Below are 20,594 nucleotides of genomic sequence, written 5' to 3' on the forward strand. Positions count from 1 at the left end.
TGGCCCTCTCTTCTCTGCTTTACTACACCTTTTATAGTTGCTTATTGAGAGTAAATTTGGAGTTGTGACAAACTATAAAAGCTAATTAGAAAAATTGTTAGGGTACAATGCCATTATTGAATCAAGGGCGTGGGAATATCATTTCCCATCAAAAATAAATACTCCGTTGATCTTTTTTTTTGGTATATGAATAAAATTTCAAGGTTCCACACGGATCCTAGGCACTTTCCAGTTTTAAAAAATATTGAATATGCTTCCCAAACTTTCTTACTGGCTTTCTTTCTCCTTTGAAGTCTTCAATCAAATTCATTCTTTGTGATCGCATACATCACAAAGAAAGCCAGTAAGAAAGCTTTCTTTAGCAATAATGCTCAAGAATAGATAAAATTAGCAATAATGCTCTAAGATCTTATAGAAACTAATTTATATATTGAACATATGCTTGTTTCGAAAAATGCTAAAAGAAAAGCCATCTTTACAAGTCATTTTTTTGCGCCTTCCTAAAAATATTTATTGTGCCTCACTCTTGTTTATATGGTCAGATAAGTGTCGTTGAAAACATCATATGATTCTTCGACCTTATCCATCATGCCTCGTTATGGTTCCATCAAGAATAGATAAAATGTTAAAGTATGAAGATCCCATCGTTAGAGTATCTTGGTGGAAGATTAGAAAAGTTGATTGGATGGAGCAAGCTTAATAAATTAGGATTTAAGATTTGATTTGATTAGGTGGTAAATTGAGGTAGGTAAGCTTATTAGGTAACTAGATTAGATTTAAATTATCTCTTTCCCATCTCACTTAATCTCTTTCCATGTTTACTATATTATTCTTTATATGTTCATCATGTAAGTGCTCTATATAAGCACCATTGATTCTCTTTGTAATTTATCCAAGTTTAGTGAAATTACTAGAAAATTTTACATGGTATCAGAGCGGGTCGATCCTACCCGGGTGCGGCCTTGACGACAACCCTACAATCTTTGCTTTCCGACGGACGGCCGATCTAGCCGTCCGCCCGGCCACCATCTTTCCCAACTTTGTTTTACTGTCTTTTTTTATTTTTCTCTTAGTTTTATTTGTCCTAACCATCCAACAGCACCATTGTGTTGTTTCAGTGTGTTTGCAGAAGTGCCATTACAAGATCACAAGGGTAGAGAATGAGTTCGTCCATGTCCTTCTCACGTTCTTTTTTTTTCCGTTTTATATTCGGTGAACCATGGTGCCCTCACCTCAAAATTGATAATGGCAGCAACATTTTCTTCTAATTTTTAGACTTTCCTCATTAGCAAAACTTTTGCACTAGCTTTGATAAAAGGCAGCCCCTCCATTCCATATTTCATATCTCCAATCCCCATCTAAAATTTTATAGTTGGCCCATTATTACGCCTTTCTCATGTAATTGTCGTTATTGTTCTAAACCATCTAATTGCCGCTTCTCACCAATTCTTTTTCTCTCCTTCACTTTCTTTTCTTTTTTTTATATGTATATTTCGGTTGAGGTACTTTATTTGAGGTGCGTGCCCGGAATATTCTCTCTTTCCAATTGAGGTGCTTCATTTGTTTTGAAGTGCGTGCTTGAGAGAGTTGTTTCCAAATTCCATGAGGATTGGAACTTGCCGACCCATGTATCTAGCCCATTGAGGCTCATTATCACCTATCAAGGCATCATTTTGCTCTTCGAGGCTTTGGTCCAATGTGACCTATTTCCAGAAGGTTCGATATTCTAAATCGACCTAATGACTTGCCCATTATGGCATTGGTCCATAGTGACCCATTTCTTGCCCATTCCGGCTTTGGTCCATAGTGATCCATTTCTTGCACATTCCGGCTTTGCTCCATAATGACTCATTCTTACTCGTCCATCGAGGCTTGAGTATTGTCTAGCCCATTGAGGCTATGATTTGTTCTCATCCATCTCTTCACGGCAAATCAACAAGTGGCGTATTCTTCGACAATATACATTCGGCAACAACATCAGGACATATTCATCATCAAACTTCAGCAGTGCGCTTCAATCAAAAGATTATATTTTCATATGGGGAGAACATTTTATTTTCTTATTGGGGAATTTCATTGTAATCAAACGTATGTTGATTTTTCAATCCACATACGTTTGAGGGGGCATGTTAAAGTATGAAGATCCCATCGTTGGATCATCTTGGTGGAAGATTAGGAAAGTTGATTAGATGGAGCAAGCTTAATAAATTAGGATTTAAGATTTGATTTGATTTGGTGGTAAATTGAGGTAGGTAAGCTTATTAGGTAACTAGATTAGATTTAAATTATCTCTTTCCCTTCTCACTTAATCTCTTTCCATGTTTACTATATTCTTCTTTATATGTTCATCATGTAAGTGCTCTATATAAGCACCATTGATTCTCTTTGTAATTTATCCAAGTTTAGTGAAATTACTAGACCCTTAATTTTTACATTCCTTTTTCTTATGTATGGGAAGTTAGACCATTGTCTGAAATTGCTCTCTATAGATGAGGCAAAATTTTGTCTCTTACTGTTTATTGTAAAAGTGAAAATTTGCCAGTAAAAGACAAAATTTTGCAGACATTCTTTGTTTCTCTACCAAATTAGTCGACAGCAATAACCATGTCTTTCTTTTGCTATTGATTGTAACAAAAAGTTAGTGGACAGGACATGCATTATGATCACTAATCTACTCGTAGTGCTTAGAAAAGGAAAAAGAGCATGGTGACAAAAAACTAATGGGGGTAGTGATGAGTTAATATACTAGTGATGCCCATATATGAAGGGTATAAGGGCCATAAAATAATGGACCTCAAGTGCATAATAATTAATGGTCAAGTGGAGTATGGACACGTATATAATAATGAGTTTTGATTTGCTAGGGACCATCGCAGAAGGTATTTTGTGCCTGAGCTGTTGCTTGTGAGAGCAGCCCCCACAGACTCAGATTTTGTCTTATTCATTTAATTCATCTGAGGTGGCTAGTCTCACATGCAACAGCCCAGCCGCGAAAAGCCTTATGGTCGCTAGCAAACCCCTAATGAGCTATATACTAGTGGACCCTTTGTAAAGGATAAGGCGGTCAATGGATTTCAATTGAATCTACTTATGTTTGTGTCATGACTCATGATAAATTTGAATCCAAACTTTGTTTTATGTGTTAAAGTATAAAAGAATCTACTAGTTGTTTGATATGATATCAGAGCAAAAAGTCTTGAGTTCAAACCTCCTTAATAACAAAAATCCACATGCAATGGCCAAACCCCAAATAGGGACCACATATGCCATGTGTAGGCCAACCCTAGAAAGAGGGGCCACACGTGAGGGGGAGTGTTAAAAGTATAAAAGAATGAATAACGCCTTCGCCAAAAGCTTGAGATTTTGAGGTTTTGGAGTAACTGGTTGCTTGGCATTATGAACCCACGTCACTGGTTTATGTCCCACCCATTTAGAATCAGATCTAAACGATCCGGTGGACCGATTGGGCCCATTGGCAAGTGATGTATCACGTTAGAACTAGGGGTGCAACTTGGGTCGGGTTGAACCCGATTTTTGGGCGGGTTGGGTTGACCAATTTCGGGTTGGGTTCGGGTCCAGGTCCGGGTTGGGATTTGGAACCCGACTTAAATTTCGGGTTGGGGACCAGGAAACCCGACCCGACCTGTGAACCCGCCAAAGATATACACAGTTTGTCAGTATACATGTTTTTTTTTTTGTAGTTTTTGACCTTTTGTTGACTTTTTTGTTTTTTCTTTCCATCCTTACAAATATAATACTTATTTAATATTTCCTATTAACTTATATCCAAAAAGTAAAGGCAAACAACAAACTAAAGTAAAAAGTAACGTGAGAGGCAGTTTCTGGCCATTAATGTGATTGAAGAGCCTCTCCCCTCCAACCCCCCCCCCTATCAAATCGCTCTCCTCCTTGACTAGTAGACTCTATGCTTCTTCTTCTTCCCTAGTGGATTTCCCATTTGATCTTCTGCATTAGCTGGTATCAAGGCGAGGATTTTCTTGTGCTAATGGCAGCCCGAGACGAAGAGTACAACTTCGACAATGTTGATAGTGGAGAAGTCCCTTTGAGGGTTGAATTTGTCAATTTCCAACATGAAAACCAACGGGTGCTTCAACGTTTTGAGTCGGCAATTGGGAGGCTTACAGTGGAGCCCAATCGGGATCGCGTCATTGTTAGACTTTGTACCGACGAAGGGGCTTGCGGGCAATCTATTCTAGGGCACTTTCCTCGACACATTTCTAATCCGAGTAGGCCTCCGGCCTACAAGGAGGATTCCAATAAAGATGATGGATATGCCGAAGAGGTGTTTGCGAGACCAAATGATAGTTGAGGTTATTGCGACGGTAGTGATCATGATACAAGGAATTTCCATATGAAGATCGACCTTTCCACTTTCAGTGGTCATCTTCATATTAAAGATTTCTTGAATTGGCTAGCAGAGGTCGAGCGGTTCTTTGATTATATGGAGATTCCAGAGGAACAATTACAGCTTTCCTGAACACGGCAAAGAAAGACACTTGTACGAACGTGAATGAAGATGAAGAAATTGTTGAGAGAGAGGTTACCACCATACTATGCAATATTGTTTCAGCATCATCAGAAGTGCAAGCAGGGGAATCGTTCGGTGCAGACCTATACGGAAGAATTTCATAGACTCTCATCGCGTAACGATTTAATGGAATCCTAACAACAACAAATTTCAAGATTCATTCGAGGTTTGCGAATGACGATTCGTGATCCAGTTTCATTACAGTCTGTTTTTACCTTGATGGATGCTATAATTCTTACTATTGGGGTTGAGATGCAACTAGAGAGCCCTCTTGGGAGAACAGAGGTATCCCCTCAAACTTCTTTTGATTTATTACGTGCTACTTCAGATAAAGAGAAGCAAACCGTGACCGCTTAGTCTAAACCACATGTTAAAGGGACCTGAGATGCGATGGCTAGTAGTAGTCAAACAAAGCTAACATGAGGGACTCCGTCAAAGAATCCATATGCCCAACCTGTACAAGATAAGTGTTATTACGTGCCAGCAGCAAAGGCATAGGTCTGATCAGTGTCCCCAAAGAGGTTCAGTGAATTTAGTTGAGCCAGAGCTTGCGTTGGATGGTGAAGAGAGAGACGAAGCCTTGGAATATGATGGTATTGAGGTGATTGTAGGCGACAACGGAGATATATTTTCACTTGTCGTAAGGCGATACCAAAAGAGCGAGTAGGAATATAGGATCAAACTGGCTAGGATTCGATCCCTTTAGAGCTAAAATTCCTTTCACAGGTTCCATGTTCACACCACCATCGTGATGTGTTTTATGGTCTCTGTCTCTACATTCATAACGCCCATCTCATCCTACAATAGGAATACAGGATCAAACCGGCTAGGATTTTCATTCATTCCATCAATGATGGATATTAGAGTACAACAAAAAAGCGACTTGGGTTTATTAGTTAGGTTTCTTGCAATAAAATGGCCACAAGGCAAAAAATTGTTAAAATCCTATCAGGAAATGCCTGTTGTGGATGTTAATGTCAATTTCCACAATTTTAAGTTGACTTCATTTGCGAAATGAAAAGGAAGAAATTATGAAAAAGCCTTTCTTTTCCAAACTCATTCTAGATAATTACTGCAATCCAATCATGCCCTAAATTAATACAAATCTTATTTGCAAATAATGACCAATTTTAGTGGAATCCGAAGAGGCCCATAAACTATCTCATTGTATTGGCCTTGGAATTGGAATGAGCTCTCATAGCATGGCATTTTTTCACCATATCAACTGTCATTTAAGAGTATAAATTTTTGAAATGGGTCCTTTTTTCACCTTTGCACTGTGGATCAACAAAAAATACAATGATCTAATGAGGGGCACCAACAGAAGTTTTGTAGTTACAAACCAAACCCTCAACCATGAATTTTCCTGTAAATAAAACGTTTTGATACAATCAAATAAAACACAAGCCACAGAGCGCCCAACCCAGCAAGAACCCAATAGTAGTTGTCCAAACGTGAGTGATTAAGATCACCAGCTAACCATTCTGGCCTAAACATCTCTATAAAAAATATGATAAAATTGTTCGCGAAATTCCCCATGCTGAGGATACTGAGAAAGGCTGCAGATCCCATGCTCCTCATTCCATCGGGCATCTGATCATAGAACAATTCTTGCAAACCCGCCAACGAAAGCATATCAGCCACTCCAAAAATCGCGAATTGAGGAACCAACCACCACATGCTCATGGGAATCATAGGTGCATCTTCGGGCCCGAGTTGTGACGCAATTTTAAGTCTTTTTGTCTCTACTAGAGCAGCCAAGACCATGGATACTACAGATAGAAAAATCCCAACTCCGATACGTTGGAGCGTTGTTATACCGGTGGGGATTCCGGTGAGTTTTCGAGCCGCCGGGACGAAAATCCGGTCGTAAAATGGGATGATGAGAATTGATATGAAGGGAACTATGACTTGAATGGATGCGGGTGGGATTTTGATTGTGGGGGTAAGATTTGTGTTTACAGTGCTGATTTGCTTAGTGAAGAATGTGGCAATTTGACCATCGGCCACTGCATACATTATGGTGGTTAGCCATATGGGGATTAGACGGATGAGTAATTTCACTTCTTCTACTTGAGCTGTTGAGCAAAGCCTCCATTTATTTTCCCTTTGTTCATCCACCTCGTCTTTGATGGCAGCTTTGTCCAAAAACCTGCAATATTTCTCAAGTTAGTCAGGATTTTATAATGGAAGTAGGTTGCAGATGTGGGGTGAGTAGGTTGGAGATAAAGGGTTTAACTAAGAAATCAAGGTTTTAGAAATCTCTCCCTCATCCTGTGATTTCTAAAAAGGCGACCATATCCTACCAGCAGAAAGAACTAAAGAAAGGCCAGAAATCAGAAATGACAGACTTATCGTGTGATTAATGAGATCGGACGGCAGTTATAGTTGAATCCAATTCGGTCCTACCATGTCTTACAAAAATCGAGGCCTCCCCTTGGGGACGTAAGTGATTTTCATCAACGGCGAAGACTCGTTGTGTGGCATCAAACACTAGAACATTCCCCTAGTGGGCTGTTTGGATGAAGAGGAATTATTATTTTTTAGAATTTTTTACATGGAAAATGAATTTTCAAGTGTTTGTTTAAACTCTTTTTCTATGTTTTTTTTTTCAAAAATTGAAATTTTCCTTATTTTTCAATGAAAATTGCGGAACTACTAGATCAAGGAATCTTATTTTGCACTGAATATTTTTTCATGAAAAATATTATTTTCCATAATTTTCTTTGAACACCCCTTAGCAGCACATGCTTTAAGGCATAACCATTAGGGACTGCAAGACTCAACTACATAGTCTTTAAACCTAATTCAGACCATGTTTGGCAACCATGATTTTTTTTTGAGAACAGGGTTGCAGCGCTCGAGCATAGAAACATGGGGTGGGGCCATTGGGGGGGTGATCCTAGCCATTCATTTGGAAGGCCCCATCATGGATGGGGAGCCTACCAAAAATCAGCTCCATTGGATCACCAATGGGTGTCCATTTATGGGGCCAAAAAATGGACAGATTTGTGGAATCTGTCCATTTTTTGGCCCCACAAATGGACACCCTAAGGTGATCCAATGGAGTTGATTTTTTGTGGACACCCTACCCATGAAAGGGCCCATCAAATGAATGCTTTGGATCTCACCCAAAATGTGGCCCCACCTTGTTTCTGTGCTCGAGCGCAGCTAAGCTTGCTCTCTTTTTGAATGATAGATAAGCTTTTCAAGTGGTGAGAGAGGGGTAGGGTCGTAGGGAGGGTGGGAGAACGAGAGACTTGAGAGAGAACGAGTGATTAGAGGGTGTGAAGTGACTAAAAACAAGAAAAAAATCAATCATGTTTTGGGTGGAGGATTTTGTTTTGTTGTTTTTCAGGGTTCTCTTACCTTCTCTTCATTCAGTCCCTCACATGTCTAGCCCTCTCCCACCGATAGACTCACCATTGGGTAAACTAATTTTCCAGCAAAAAAATTTCATGGTAGCCAAACGCGCCCTATGATTTTTTTTTTTCATGATAAACTAGTCTCCAAGTGGTGAGACAGGCGTAGGGCAAATTAGGAAATTAGAGTCACCCTTATTTTTTGCCACTTCTAACGCTCATCTCAGCCGTGCCCTCCCAAATCTCTCCTTCACCCCCCCCCCCCCCCCCCCCCCCCCCCGCCCTACTCCTCTCCACCAGTCGGAGACACTTATTTATCATGAAAAAAAAAAAATCCTAGCTGCCAGACATGGCTTAAAATTAAAAAATTTCCTTATTTTTAAGGAAAATTGAGAACCTGGTAGACCTTATAATTTTTTTTTCCATAAAATGGTTTTTAACAGAACATTATTTTCCATAATTTTCTTTTCCCATACCCAAATACCCCGTCAATGGTTCATGCTTGAGGGCATAACCGCTAGGACAAAGACTAAACTTCACGGTCTTAAAACCTAATTTAGGACTCAGGTTCAGAGTACGTAGTTCAAGAAGTCCTCAATGGTTCATGCTTGAGGGCATAACCACTAGGACAAAGACTCAACTTCACGGTCTTAAAACCTAATTTAGGACTCAGGTTTAGTGCGTGTTTGGCGTACTGTTTAAAACACCGTTTGGCGTTTGAAACACCGTTTTGCGGCCAAATGGCCGTTTGGGAGTGTTTGGGTGCGCAGCCACCGTTTGAAACGCCGTTTGAAACACCGTTTTGAACCCTCAAAATGGCGTTTTGCAAACGGAGGGGGGGAGGTCCGTTTGCAAAACGGCGTTTTGAACAGAGTTTTTGGGCTGTGGGATTTTACGTGTTTGCCCTCACCAAAACCCATTTTTACATATATGCGTGCGACTTTATGCGTTACGTCAAATACCAAAAAAGTGGGGGTATTAATATCATTCTTGAGGACACAAATTTGTTAAATTGTTAATATTTAATTCAAAATAATGGGGTTGCTGATATCATTATATGATCTCTTAATTTTGATTTTTTAAAGACAAAAGAATTAAAAGAAACCTTAGTTTCGTACTTTCTTCATCTACTTTGCAAAGTTGCAAACCCACTCGTCTGCCTCACTGCCTCAGCGCCTTCACTCATCCGTCAAATCCGGCCTGTTAAGAAGAAGAAGGAGAAGAACCCCAAAGGTATAGCCATTTTTTTTTTTTGGCAGTGATGTTTAATTTTAATAGTGTTTGAATGAGATCCTAATGACCTTTTAATATTGGGCCTAATGAGAGAGTAGTTGAGTTACATTGAGGCCAACCAAACAATGCCCTTTTTGGTCATTTTACCACTAAAACTCCGTTTTTGGACATTTGCAACCAAACACACAATACCTCCGTTTGCCGTTTAAAATGCCGTTTTGATCTGGCGAACCAAACATGAAAACGCCATTTGGCAAAATGCCGTTTTGAACCAAAACACCGTTTTGCAAAACGGCGTTTTAAACGCTATTTCAAACGGTACGCCAAACACACCCTTAGAGTATGTAGTTCAAGAAGTGCAAAGTTTTGCTTACTTGAATTGATTAGTGCGAGAGAGGGGGACCCGTTCTTCATCTTCAACAGGCGTTGTGCAAGAAAGGCGCCATTTGCGAGCGGCTGCAACAAGGACTTGTGCAATACGAGTGAATGGGCTCCCTCCCGAAGCTTGCTTTACGTATGATTTCCTTTTTGAGAGAAAGGTTACAAGTGCAAAGGACATGGCAATTGTGGGAAGTGCAAATCCGACCATCCATCCTATATTGTGCTGAGTGTAAGTCACGATCAAAAGTCCCGAAGACCCGCCAATGCATGTCCCTAAGTACCACCAATTGAAGAATGATTTCTTAGCTTCCACCTCTTTCACATTTTCTTCATCAAATTGATCTGCTCCGAATGCTTGTGCACATGGCTTGTGTCCGCCTTGTCCGATGGCCACCAGATAAAGAGAAATAAAAAATAAGAGTTTACTACTCTCCGTAGTTAGAGTAACTGTTAAGAGTCCCTGCAATCAATCCTAATCAATTAATTTATAGCTAATTACATGAAATTTAATTAATGAATGTAAAAAGATGGTAATAAAAACAACATATAGCAGTTTGAACACAAGATCTAGCCGATTATGTGACTCAAGAGTATTGAGCAATTTGAACTTTTAGGTTTAGTGTTCTGTTTTTGTCTCCCGAGTTGTTGGATCTTCCTCTCTCATGTACGCTCTGAGTTAGGGATGGAGGCTTGTTCCCATAAATGCAACATCCTTCTCTCTATCTAATAAACCAGTAGGGGTCCCCGCCAAACCTTAGCTTACACTCCCCCCCCCCCCTCTCCCCAAAAGAAAAAACTAAAAAATGGCAAAAGCAACTATAGGAGTAGTAGTAATAGTCATGGTTCATAAGTCTCAAACAAATTCTTGTTCCTTGCAACATGTTTAGTTGCTCCAGAATCTACCCACCAGTCCACATCATCATTGATCATATTCACTTCCAAATTGACCGCAACAATGTCTTCATTTTGTACCAAGTTTGCTTGATTCTTTGCTTCATTTTCCTTGAGATAAACTCGACATTGTTTCTTGAAATGTCCAGTTTTCCCACATTTCTAGCAAGGTTTATCACTCTTGGATTTCTTGGATGAAGAATTTTTTGAACCATTTATTTTCCTCTTATGACCTTTAGGTTGAGATGCATTTTTTATAACAAGAGCCTTTTGTGAATTTCCTTCCAATTCCAGATTATCGAAATTGCGAGAATTTTCTTCAATTTGAAGATATTCTATAAGCCCTTGCATAGTCATTGCATCTGTCTTTTGTTTCAATTCCTTACGGCAATCTTTCAAATTCATAGGTAACTTAGAAATAATAGTGGATACTTGAAAAGTTTCATCTAAGTTATGGCCCTAAGATATTAATCGATTCATAATAAACAGTAGTTCATGAACTTGGGCCATAACAGACTTATTATTTACCATTTTATAGTCAAATAATTGACTTACTCGGAACTTTTTGTGGCCAGCATCTTCAGACTTGTATTTATTGTCTAGATCCTCCCAAAGTTGCCTTGTCGTTCCATCAACGAACTTTGCAGCATATATATCATAGAGAATGTTTAACAGTGCATTCAAAATGTGCCCTTTGCACATGAAATCATCTTCACACCATTTGAGCCTTTTGCAATTTCATTAGATATCTCTTCTGCCTTCTCTTAGGATTTATTTTCTGTCAGTACATACGCTAACTTCATACCGGTAAGGAAAAAAACAATTTTCCTTTCCAACACTTGAAAAAGGTTCCATCAAACTTATCTAGTTTGCCAATCTGATTTTGGATTGACGACTTTGCATTCATCTCCTCCATTGTCAAATTCTGTCTTAAGATTGTTGAATAATTGAATGAAGACAATTAATGCCTAAATCGAACGTAATTCGTTCTCTCCTTAAGACAGAATTTGCCCCTTATAAATCTGCAAAAGGTAATCAGCAAATCTGCCTCCCAAGAGAATTTTGGCCCAGAAATTAATCTGTTTCAGTTAGAACATTGCGGTTTTGTAATTGAAGCAAAACTACAGAAGTAATAGAGAAGAGAAATGTGCCCTTTGCACATGAAATCATCTTCACACCATTTGAGCCTTTTGCAATTTCATTAGATATCTCTTATGCCTTCTCTTAGGGTTTATTTGCTGTCAGTACATACGCTAACTTCATACCGGTAAAGAAAAAAACAATTTTCCTTTCCAACACTTGAAAAAGGTTCCATCAAACTTATCTAGTTTGCCAATCTGATTTTGGATTGACGACTTTGCATTCATCTCCTCCATTGTCAAATTTTGTCTTAAGATTGTTGAATAATTGAATGAAGAAAATTAATGCCTAAATCGAACGTAATTCGTTCTCTCCTTAAGACAGAATTTGCCCCTTATAAATCGGCAAAAGGTAATCAGCAAATCTGTCTCCCAAGAGAATTTTGGCCCAGAAATTAATCTGTTTCAGTTAGAACATTGCGGTTTTGTAATTGAAGCAAAACTACAGAAGTAATAGAGAAGAGAGAACGAATCTAAAGAAGTTCTTTGAATTGAATCCTAACCCACATATTTATAACCAACCAATAGTCACTTTCTATAGACATGTATTTTCTAAATGTCATCAATGAATAAACATGTCTATTTTCTTTTTATTCGAATCAATGCATATTTATAGAACATATGTGTCTGTTCACTTTCTACAGACACGTCTTTTCCGAAAGTTCGTCAATGAATAGACATGTCTATTAGAATCAATGCATTATTTCATAACAAATATGTATGTTCATTTGAATCAATGCACCATTTCAGAACATATGTGTCTGTTCATTCGAATAAGCATGTCTTTATGTCTTGATGAAAACTAGTTCGAAACAATGTGATCGTTGGTATAAAATCATGACTATTCACCAAAGATTGCAATACTTAGTTATAGAATCATGATTGTTCACTAAAGATCGCAACTTTTCAGGAATATTGCTTTATGGATTTTGAAAAATCCTAGCAAATAGGGCCTAATTGTTATGAAGAAACTAACCGCAAGATAAATGAAGGATGAATAGAGAATGGTTCGATAGCGACCCAAGTAGGAGTCTGCAATAAAGGCTCCGACCAATGGAGACAGATGGGCTACACCTGACCAGACATTGACACTCTTTGCTGCATCAACAGTTGGCTCGTGGAGGACAGTTATGAGGTATATTATGAGATTTCCGGCAATCCCCCAATAGGCGAATCTCTCTGCGATCTCCACCGCTGAAAAAAAATAGAGGATAATTTAAACATTAGAATCTTGTTAAACCATTCAGATCATGAATTAGTAACCACATCCGATATTCGAAGAAGTCCCAGTTGTTTTGAACTTTTGATTTTTGGAAGGAGATATTTACGGAATCTCTGTGAATTTCCATGGATAGGATCAAACCTCATTCCATGGTATTTCCATGTGATTCCTCTTTCTAGGCTCGAAATATATGATGTATGGCCGTGCATGCATGTGCATCCCAAAAATACAATTGGTCTCACATTTTTTAGGCGATCCAAATCATTCATCTGTTGGACCTTGAAGTAGATAGGGTGTGCCTAGAAAATATTCTCCATCAGATGATCATAACCCTCTGATTTGTGGAGGTTTAAAATGGAAGGCACCATATAAAAAATACCGTACCGATCGGAGGGTTAAGATCATCCTATGGAGAAGATTTTCTGGGCACTTTTTTTTAATCGTATTTCTGAGCACTCCTATCTATTTCAGGGCCCAACAAAATCAATGGTTTGGATCACTCAAACAATGTGGGCCCAATGTATTTTTGGGGCTTCATGTACATGCTCGACTGTCCACCGTAAAAAAAACTCTCCCGTTTCGATTGTAGGAATTTTTTCGAAAGAAAAAAACTTCAAAAAATTCCTAATTTTTTTTAGGCGCACACAAAACAAAAAACAAAAAAAAAACTTGAACCAACCCTATTCAATTTTTACTTAGAAGGGCCTTCAAGTTCTGCTAACATGCATCTAACTCAACCGTAATCATATCATTCCCCTCTAAATTGTTGAAAGAAAAACTTTTCTAAGAATTTTCTTTCCATCGTATGCTTTTCCTGCCATCCAAACAGAGCTTAATTAGAAGAATGGGGGAGGGTCTTAGCTTACCGATGATGTAGATGGCAGACCTCCATCCTTCCTTGGACGGTTTTTGCACCTCGAATTCCTCCTCGTGAAGTCTCACGAGGCGAGAATGTGAGGTCTCCATCTCCATACAACTTCTGAAAATTTTGAGACTTTTATGATCTAAAATTTGTGGTCTGAAGGAAAAACAGAACAACCGATCTTTGCTAAATTATGAATTCTTTTATTAGCAAAGATTTGTCATTCTAGTTTAATTTAGTAAACTCACGAAAAAGGTGATTTTTTTGTACATACGGTGCATTCTCATAAGTCATAACATGAAAAGGATAGTTTTATATGGTGTAAGCCAGCAGTATTTTTAAAAAATACAGTGCGGTGCACTTCTGCCATGATCCAACCTGTTCATTTGTTGGGCTAGAATGTTAAGTACGTAGTTTGTGCCCAAAAAATAATTTCCTTTAGGATGATCCTAAGTCTCCGGTATTTTTAAAAAAAAATACTGTATGGCCAACTTTATGGGATGATCCAAACCGTTCATTTATTGGGCTGCAATGTAAATAGTTTTTGTCTCAAAAATCATTTCCATAGGATGATCATAGCCCTCAAGTATTTTTATTTATTTTTAAATACTGTGCGGCCCACTTTATGGGGAGATGAGGCATCTGGGGTTGCTGAAGAAACAGACCGGTGCGGACAGAGGCGGAGCCAGGAATTTACACTTGTGGGGGCTAGACTAATTTACACCGGCTTGCATTGGTCATTGAGGGGCCATGGCCCACCTCATGCTATATGTGCCTCGGCCCCTCTGTGCAGAGGTGGTAGAGGTTGAAAATCCCCATGTTTTTATTGGGGTTTGATGAAGCATCCTCTTGAGGCATTCTCATTTTCCCCAGATCCAAAACGTTCATTTGCAGGGCTAGAATGTAAATAGGTTGTGCCTCAAAAACCATTTCTATGGGATGATCCTAACCCTCCAATCTATAGCGCTTTTTATAATGTGCAGTCCCTCTAATAGATCGGAGGGTTAGGATCATCCCATGGAAATGATTTTTGGGGCAGAGCCTATTAAACTTGTAGCCTAACAAATGAACGGTTTGGATCATCTCATAAAGCAGGACGTACAATACATTTAAAAAATACTAGACCATATACGGGCTTACACCATATAAAATCTCGGAAAGAGTATATAAAATTGGGAGTTTTTGTATGGCGTTTGCCTTTTTTTTTTTAAGTAATGTACGTACCCACTCCATAGGATGATTCAAATTGTCCCAAATTGTCCATTTGTTGGGCCACAACGTAAATAGGTTGCACCTTGAAAATTATTTGCATAATATGATCATAATTCTCCAATCTATAGAGGGACTGCACATTATGAAAATCTCTATAGATCGAAGTTCTAGGATCATCCTATAAAAACGTTCTTACAACTTAAATAAGTTTGTAAATTGGTTGTGCCTCGAAAATACTTTCCATAATATGATCATACTATAGAGGGCCTGCACATTATGGAAATCATATCATCATATCATATAATATAATAGTAAAACGGAATCATGGACTACGAGGGTGCGCCACCTTTCTTTTCTGAATAGAAATCTTTTATTGAAACTATAATCTCCAAAAGACAAATTTGTAGAATTCTTTAAAAGGATATACCTCATTGAAAAAAAAGATAAAAATGCTACTTGCTCCATCTTCTTCTATTCTCCCTCTGTTAAATGCTCTCTTCCTGTTAATTAGCACTGGGATATCTATTTATTTTTTTTAAACGGTAGAAAAAGAATATATTAAGAACCGAGTTGGTTCACAGCAAGGTACAGAAAATGATAAAAAGAAAATACAAAATCAATGAGGGAGATAATCAAACCGCTCCAAACTAGGCCTAAATACACCACTCTTAGCTAGGGAGTCAGCCTCTGAATTAGCTGATCTCCTCACATGTCTAAAGGATATAGATGAGAGAAGAAATAAATCATCTAGTTCCTCAAAGAGAGATAAAAAACGCCACAGGGGAGAGGCTGCACCCATAAGCCAGAGAATAACATTAGAGGAGGTGCTGGGATATCTATTTTCAAGTGGTACTGTCCTTTTCTTCAGGTGCTTATGCTTCTCAACCTTCCTACTACTAGCATTTTTCAATTGAAATTTGTTTTCAATCCAATTTCATGCTTTTGTTTAGTCTCCATCATTGGTTTAGATTTGTCTGATATTTTTTTCCGCTGAATTAATGTTCTTGCTGTTTTTCGACTATATTTCATTTTTTTTGTTGGATGAATTTTTAATTGTAATACACTATTTTTTTATGTTGTGTTTGGATTTCATTTGGAATTTCTCTATAGTTCCAATTTATTCGAATTGTTTCTAATTTCCTGTTAAAGTATAAAAGATAAATAACGCCTTTCTCCAAAAGCTTAAGCTATTGGAGAAGTTGGTAAGTTAACATGGTATCAGAGCAAAGGTATGAGTTCAAACCTCCCGGATAGCAAAACTCCACATGTGATGGTCAGCTCAAAGTGGGACCACATGTGTCACGTGTTTGCCAAGTGAGCCACACGTGCTGGGGAGTGTTAAAGTATAAAAGATAAATAACGCCTTTCTCCAAAAGCTTAAGCTTTAGCTTAAGCTATTGGAGAAGTTGGTAAGTTAACAATTCCTTTCTTAGTTTTTGAATTAATGTTCATCTTCCACATTTTGTTTTGTTTTGTTGTATTTGTTGATATTCCATGTTTGTTGGGGTTTGGGGGACTGCTCACTGCAAACAGAGTACACACCCTGCAGATGCAGAACAGGATTATTGAATTAGATGATGCACCATTTTTATGAGGAGACAATTTGATTTTATATGCAGAAATACATGCAACCTGCATGTGAGATTGACACGAAATTAGAAATACAAATAATATAAGACAGTGATTTGAGGAAAACATATCTCATTGAATGTCATAACCTTTATGAGAAAAAACACCCATACGTTGAGAAATCCCGGACAGTCATTTATGAGCACATAAAATGTATGGTTAGGTACTATAACTGGTTAACATAAAGTACTGTTACAGATGGGCAGATTTCTGTGCATTTTTTTTTACAGGATTTCACATAAAGTTCAGTTACAGAAAAGGAAATAGTCTGCTAGAAAGAGCCAATTAGAAGTACTAAATATATTTCAGAATGGTAATTTCATTTTTATACCCTGTCTCATATTGTTTAATGGTAGTAAGGTAGGTTAAAAGCAGACATGGGTCTATGGATTGCTTCAATATTTGAGCATGTATACATGGGAATGACATTGCTTATACAATCGGCAGTCATTAGTTCTATTGTCATGTTCCAATTCAACGACTTAAAGAACGGAACTTTTTCTTATCTGTTACATACTAATGGGTATGCTTTTCGTTACTTCCTCTTGCATATCTTTGGTTCTCTATAGCTTTCCACTTATGACCTATATCTATTTTTTTTCGGAATTTGGGTATTCTTCATGAAACCCAAAGTTGCATAATATGGTGGAGCTGAGGAACATCAAAAGGAGATAGACAACGAATTCTTAATGAAATCCAAGCCATAGATAGACAAAGAATTGGGTATTCTTCATGAAATCCAAACCATTGTTTTACATGTAATGACATTTTATAATGTTTTTTAGAAACTTGATAACATCTTTGTGTTTATGGTTGAGTGCAATTATTATTTTTTGACGTAACTATTATTTTTCATTGTCAAATGTTCAAAACTTTTGATAGAGAGCAAATATTGATAAGATAAATTATTCTCGGAGGTGGACATTAGGACCTCTGATTTGTTTCATGTTGCATGATGATTATGAGGGCTTTATTGCTTGATCACTTATTTATTGATTTAAGAAATTTTGTTTCGCCGCCCCTACTCTCTCTCTCTCTCTCATGTATTATAACATTTTCTCTATTTTCAAAAATCTACTTTCCGTTCTAAAAAATACTAATTCTCAGTGGGGTACCTCTAATTCCTGAATCCTAATCTTCTTTACAAATGTTATCTTCTTCTCTTTCTTTAAAAAAAAAACAAATTCTATAACATACATTATTATGTTGCCCCGTGCATCGCACGTGTATGCCACTAGTATATATAGATTACTAGCAAAAAAAAAAACCCTGTGCGATGCACGGGCCAACAAAGAACTGTACAGACCACATCGTAGGTTGATCTAAACCGTCCATGTGATGGAACACAACATAAATAGGCTGTGCCCGTAAAATAATTTCCATAGGCTGATCCTAGCCCTCCAACATATAGAGGTTTCCATAATTGTTGTTCCTCTTAAGGTGCCCAGAATTCGTCAATATTTTTACAGGTGTCCTGCATTCATAATATCAAACTTTCTGTAATTTGACCCGCATATAGTGAATAAGGAAAAGTAGTTTTTTCGTCATAGTTAGGGGTGCAACTTGTGTCTCTACCCGACCCAACCCGAGGAACCCATATTTTCCGACCCAACCCAATTTCCAATCCGACTGGGTTCAATCCGACCCAACCCGATTTCCAATTCAGGCTGGGTTGGGTCGGGTTGACCCGATTTGATATGATACCAATTGTTGACCATCTAAACTCAAGTCGGGTTGTTTTGGATATTGAGAACCAATAATTAGTTTCTAACTCATAGTCGGTTCTGAAAATCCAAACCAAACAAGGACTAGCCATTAACAAAGGGAAATGTTATCCGTACTACTATATTTTGATGATCATACTCCTCACTTTATTAAAGTACGGTATGGCCCGCACCATAGGATTATCCAAACCGTCAATTGTGGACTGTGGAGACTATTTCAATGTTGAAAAAGAAAAACACATATACAGAACTCTTCAGATAGAACCCAAATTTGGGGTTTCTGGTCGGGTCTGGTTGCCCGACAGCCCAACCCGGCTCGACCCAATTTCAAATTCGGGTTGATTTTTCCCAACCCGGCCCAACCCAATTTGCGAAAAAGCTTAACCCAACCCAACCCAACCCAAATTCGGCTACCAAAGTAAAAATCCTCCTCCTCCGGGGTCCCTGAAACTTAACTTTGACGGATCGTCTATCGGCAATCCAGGAATGGCAGGAGTAGGGGGGTTATATAGAAACCACAAAGGGGAAGTCCTCTGGGCCTACTCGGGGCCTATCGGAGTGGCAGACTCAAACGAGGCAGAGGTCCGAGCCGTTCATAGCGGGCTTCTCTCGATGCCTCGTCTAGAGTGCGACAAAATTATCGTCGAAGGGGATTCCTTAAATGTTATTCGCTGGCTTTCGGGTAACGCTTCTCCCCCTTGGCGATTTTTGCCTCTCTTAGAGGAAATAGAGGACAGAGCTAAGGGCTCCTCAATAGTTTTTCGCCATGTCAGGAGATCAGCCAATGCGGAAGCAGACACCCTTGCCAAGAAAGGAGTCTTTCGGGCCGCGTTTGAGTGCTTTGACTATCTACCTCCTTGAATTATTGTACTGCTATCTTTGTATTATCTTTGTTCCTTCAGGACCACCTCGGTTCTGTTTTTATATATATATATGCTGTTGCCCTTTTCAAAAAAAAGAAAGAAAAAAAATTCCTTTTTTTCTCTAGCTATATAGCAGTAGATTATGGGAAAGAGACGAGTGTTTCTAGCAGCAGCTTAGAGGGGGTATCTGCGCACTATTGTTTAACAGCATTCCCATTTGCCCAGTGGGTTACAGATCACATGTAAAATGACAGTTGAGCCCTTTTCAAATACACAGATAATTTCAAAAATTCCAGTCGAGTCCCACATTACGCTGGAGTGTAATAGGGGTTTCCCATTGGCTAGACAAAGTGGGCCCGTTTGTAATTACCAAACCAAAATTTCGTAATACCGAGATTCGTTTTCGAGGCTTCCGTGATATTCAGAGGAAAAAAAAGGAAGGCTAGGGTTATCGCATCCCTCGTCCCTCATATTTCCTTTGTCGTCCATCATCACCTCTCTCTCATTTTCAGAGAACGAAGTAGAGAAGGTGATTTTCAGCCCTAGATCTCACGCCCTTTCTTCGTCTTCTTCAATCCAAAAAAGAAGAAGAAAAAAGTCAGTACTCTCTATCCCAATTTTTATTTTGCTTTTTTCGTTTTTTTTTTTTTTTTTTGACATTAGGGTTGCTGTACTCTTCAACCATTTACACAGGTATTTTGTAGTTTGTGTTTATTTTCATTTTTGTGTGTGTTCAATATTAGGTTTACACAGGAAATCTGGGTTTTTTGATAAGGGATTACCCTCTTTCCCCCGATTGAGGGGGACTCGTAACCAAGTTGATCCTAACCCTCTTACACCATAAACCTCTATAGATCGGAGGGTTATGATCATTCTATGGATATGATTTTTGGGGCACAACTTATTTACCTTATGGCCCATCAAAGGAACGGTTTGGATCATCCGATGATGTAAGCACTACAAGTACTTTTTGAAAAATACTGGAATATAAATATATAATGGTCTACACCATATAAGCAGAGTACCTCTCCTTCGAATGTTTTGGAAGCAGCAACAATAGGGAAAAAATCAACAGTTCCATCCTTAGATTGTTTTGTGTATCTTCTTCCGGATATAATTTTAAAAAAGCATCATTCCATAACTTTATACATCAGCTTTTGTAGTTATAGGATTGTCAGAAGCCCATTCTGGCGCGAGATAGCCTAAGGTTCCCTCATGGTTGTTAGAATCCGGCTGCAATATCATCCTATGAGCTTCGACATTCCAAAATTTGACACTTTGGGATAAAATTCAACATCTAATAGCACATTCTCCGCCTTGATGTCGCAATGTATGATGCAATCTCTTCATTATTCATGGAGATAGGGTAGTCCTCTAGCAATCCCATGTGCAATTTGGTACCTAGCCTTCCAGTAAAAAAATCAGAATTCTTATGGAACAGATTGCAAGCTAGAGAACTGTTTGGCATGTAATCATAAACCAACAATCTTTCACTACCTTCGGCGCAGATTCCACGAAGGCGAACTA

The 20,594-nt window shown here is 38.4% G+C and overlaps 2 protein-coding genes across 4 annotated transcripts in view; one reads left to right on the forward strand and one right to left on the reverse strand.

Moving 5' to 3' along the window:
- Positions 1 to 5,775: 5,775 nt before the first annotated feature.
- Positions 5,776 to 13,776, reverse strand: LOC143864843 (protein NRT1/ PTR FAMILY 5.4-like). 2 transcript variants are annotated; one of them, XM_077375703.1, is made up of 5 exons: positions 13,644 to 13,776; positions 12,532 to 12,749; positions 10,972 to 11,495; positions 9,519 to 9,985; positions 5,776 to 6,701 (listed from the first exon to the last, which is right to left on the reverse strand). In XM_077375703.1, the coding sequence occupies exons 3-5, from the start codon at positions 11,116 to 11,118 to the stop codon at positions 5,900 to 5,902; spliced, it is 1,416 nt and encodes a 471-aa protein (XP_077231818.1). In that variant the 5' UTR covers positions 11,119 to 11,495; positions 12,532 to 12,749; positions 13,644 to 13,776; the 3' UTR covers positions 5,776 to 5,899. The 2 variants fall into 2 exon arrangements, with proteins under 2 accessions (XP_077231818.1, XP_077231817.1); XM_077375702.1 differs by lacking the exon at positions 10,972 to 11,495 and having other exon boundaries at positions 13,644 to 13,770.
- Positions 13,777 to 19,453: 5,677 nt separating this feature from the next.
- The window catches only part of LOC143864761 (eukaryotic translation initiation factor SUI1 family protein), a 29,572-nt gene continuing 28,431 nt past the window's right edge, over positions 19,454 to 20,594 (forward strand). For both annotated transcript variants that reach the window (XM_077375568.1, XM_077375567.1), the window contains exon 1: positions 19,454 to 19,664. The gene's annotated coding sequence lies outside the window, so the exon portion shown is untranslated. The remainder of the gene's footprint in view (positions 19,665 to 20,594) is intronic.

The sequence above is a fragment of the Tasmannia lanceolata genome, unplaced genomic scaffold (assembly GCF_043159265.1).
Source record: "Tasmannia lanceolata isolate RefF3 unplaced genomic scaffold, GAP_Taslan_0.1 ptg000054l, whole genome shotgun sequence".
Taxonomy (NCBI): domain Eukaryota; kingdom Viridiplantae; phylum Streptophyta; class Magnoliopsida; order Canellales; family Winteraceae; genus Tasmannia; species Tasmannia lanceolata.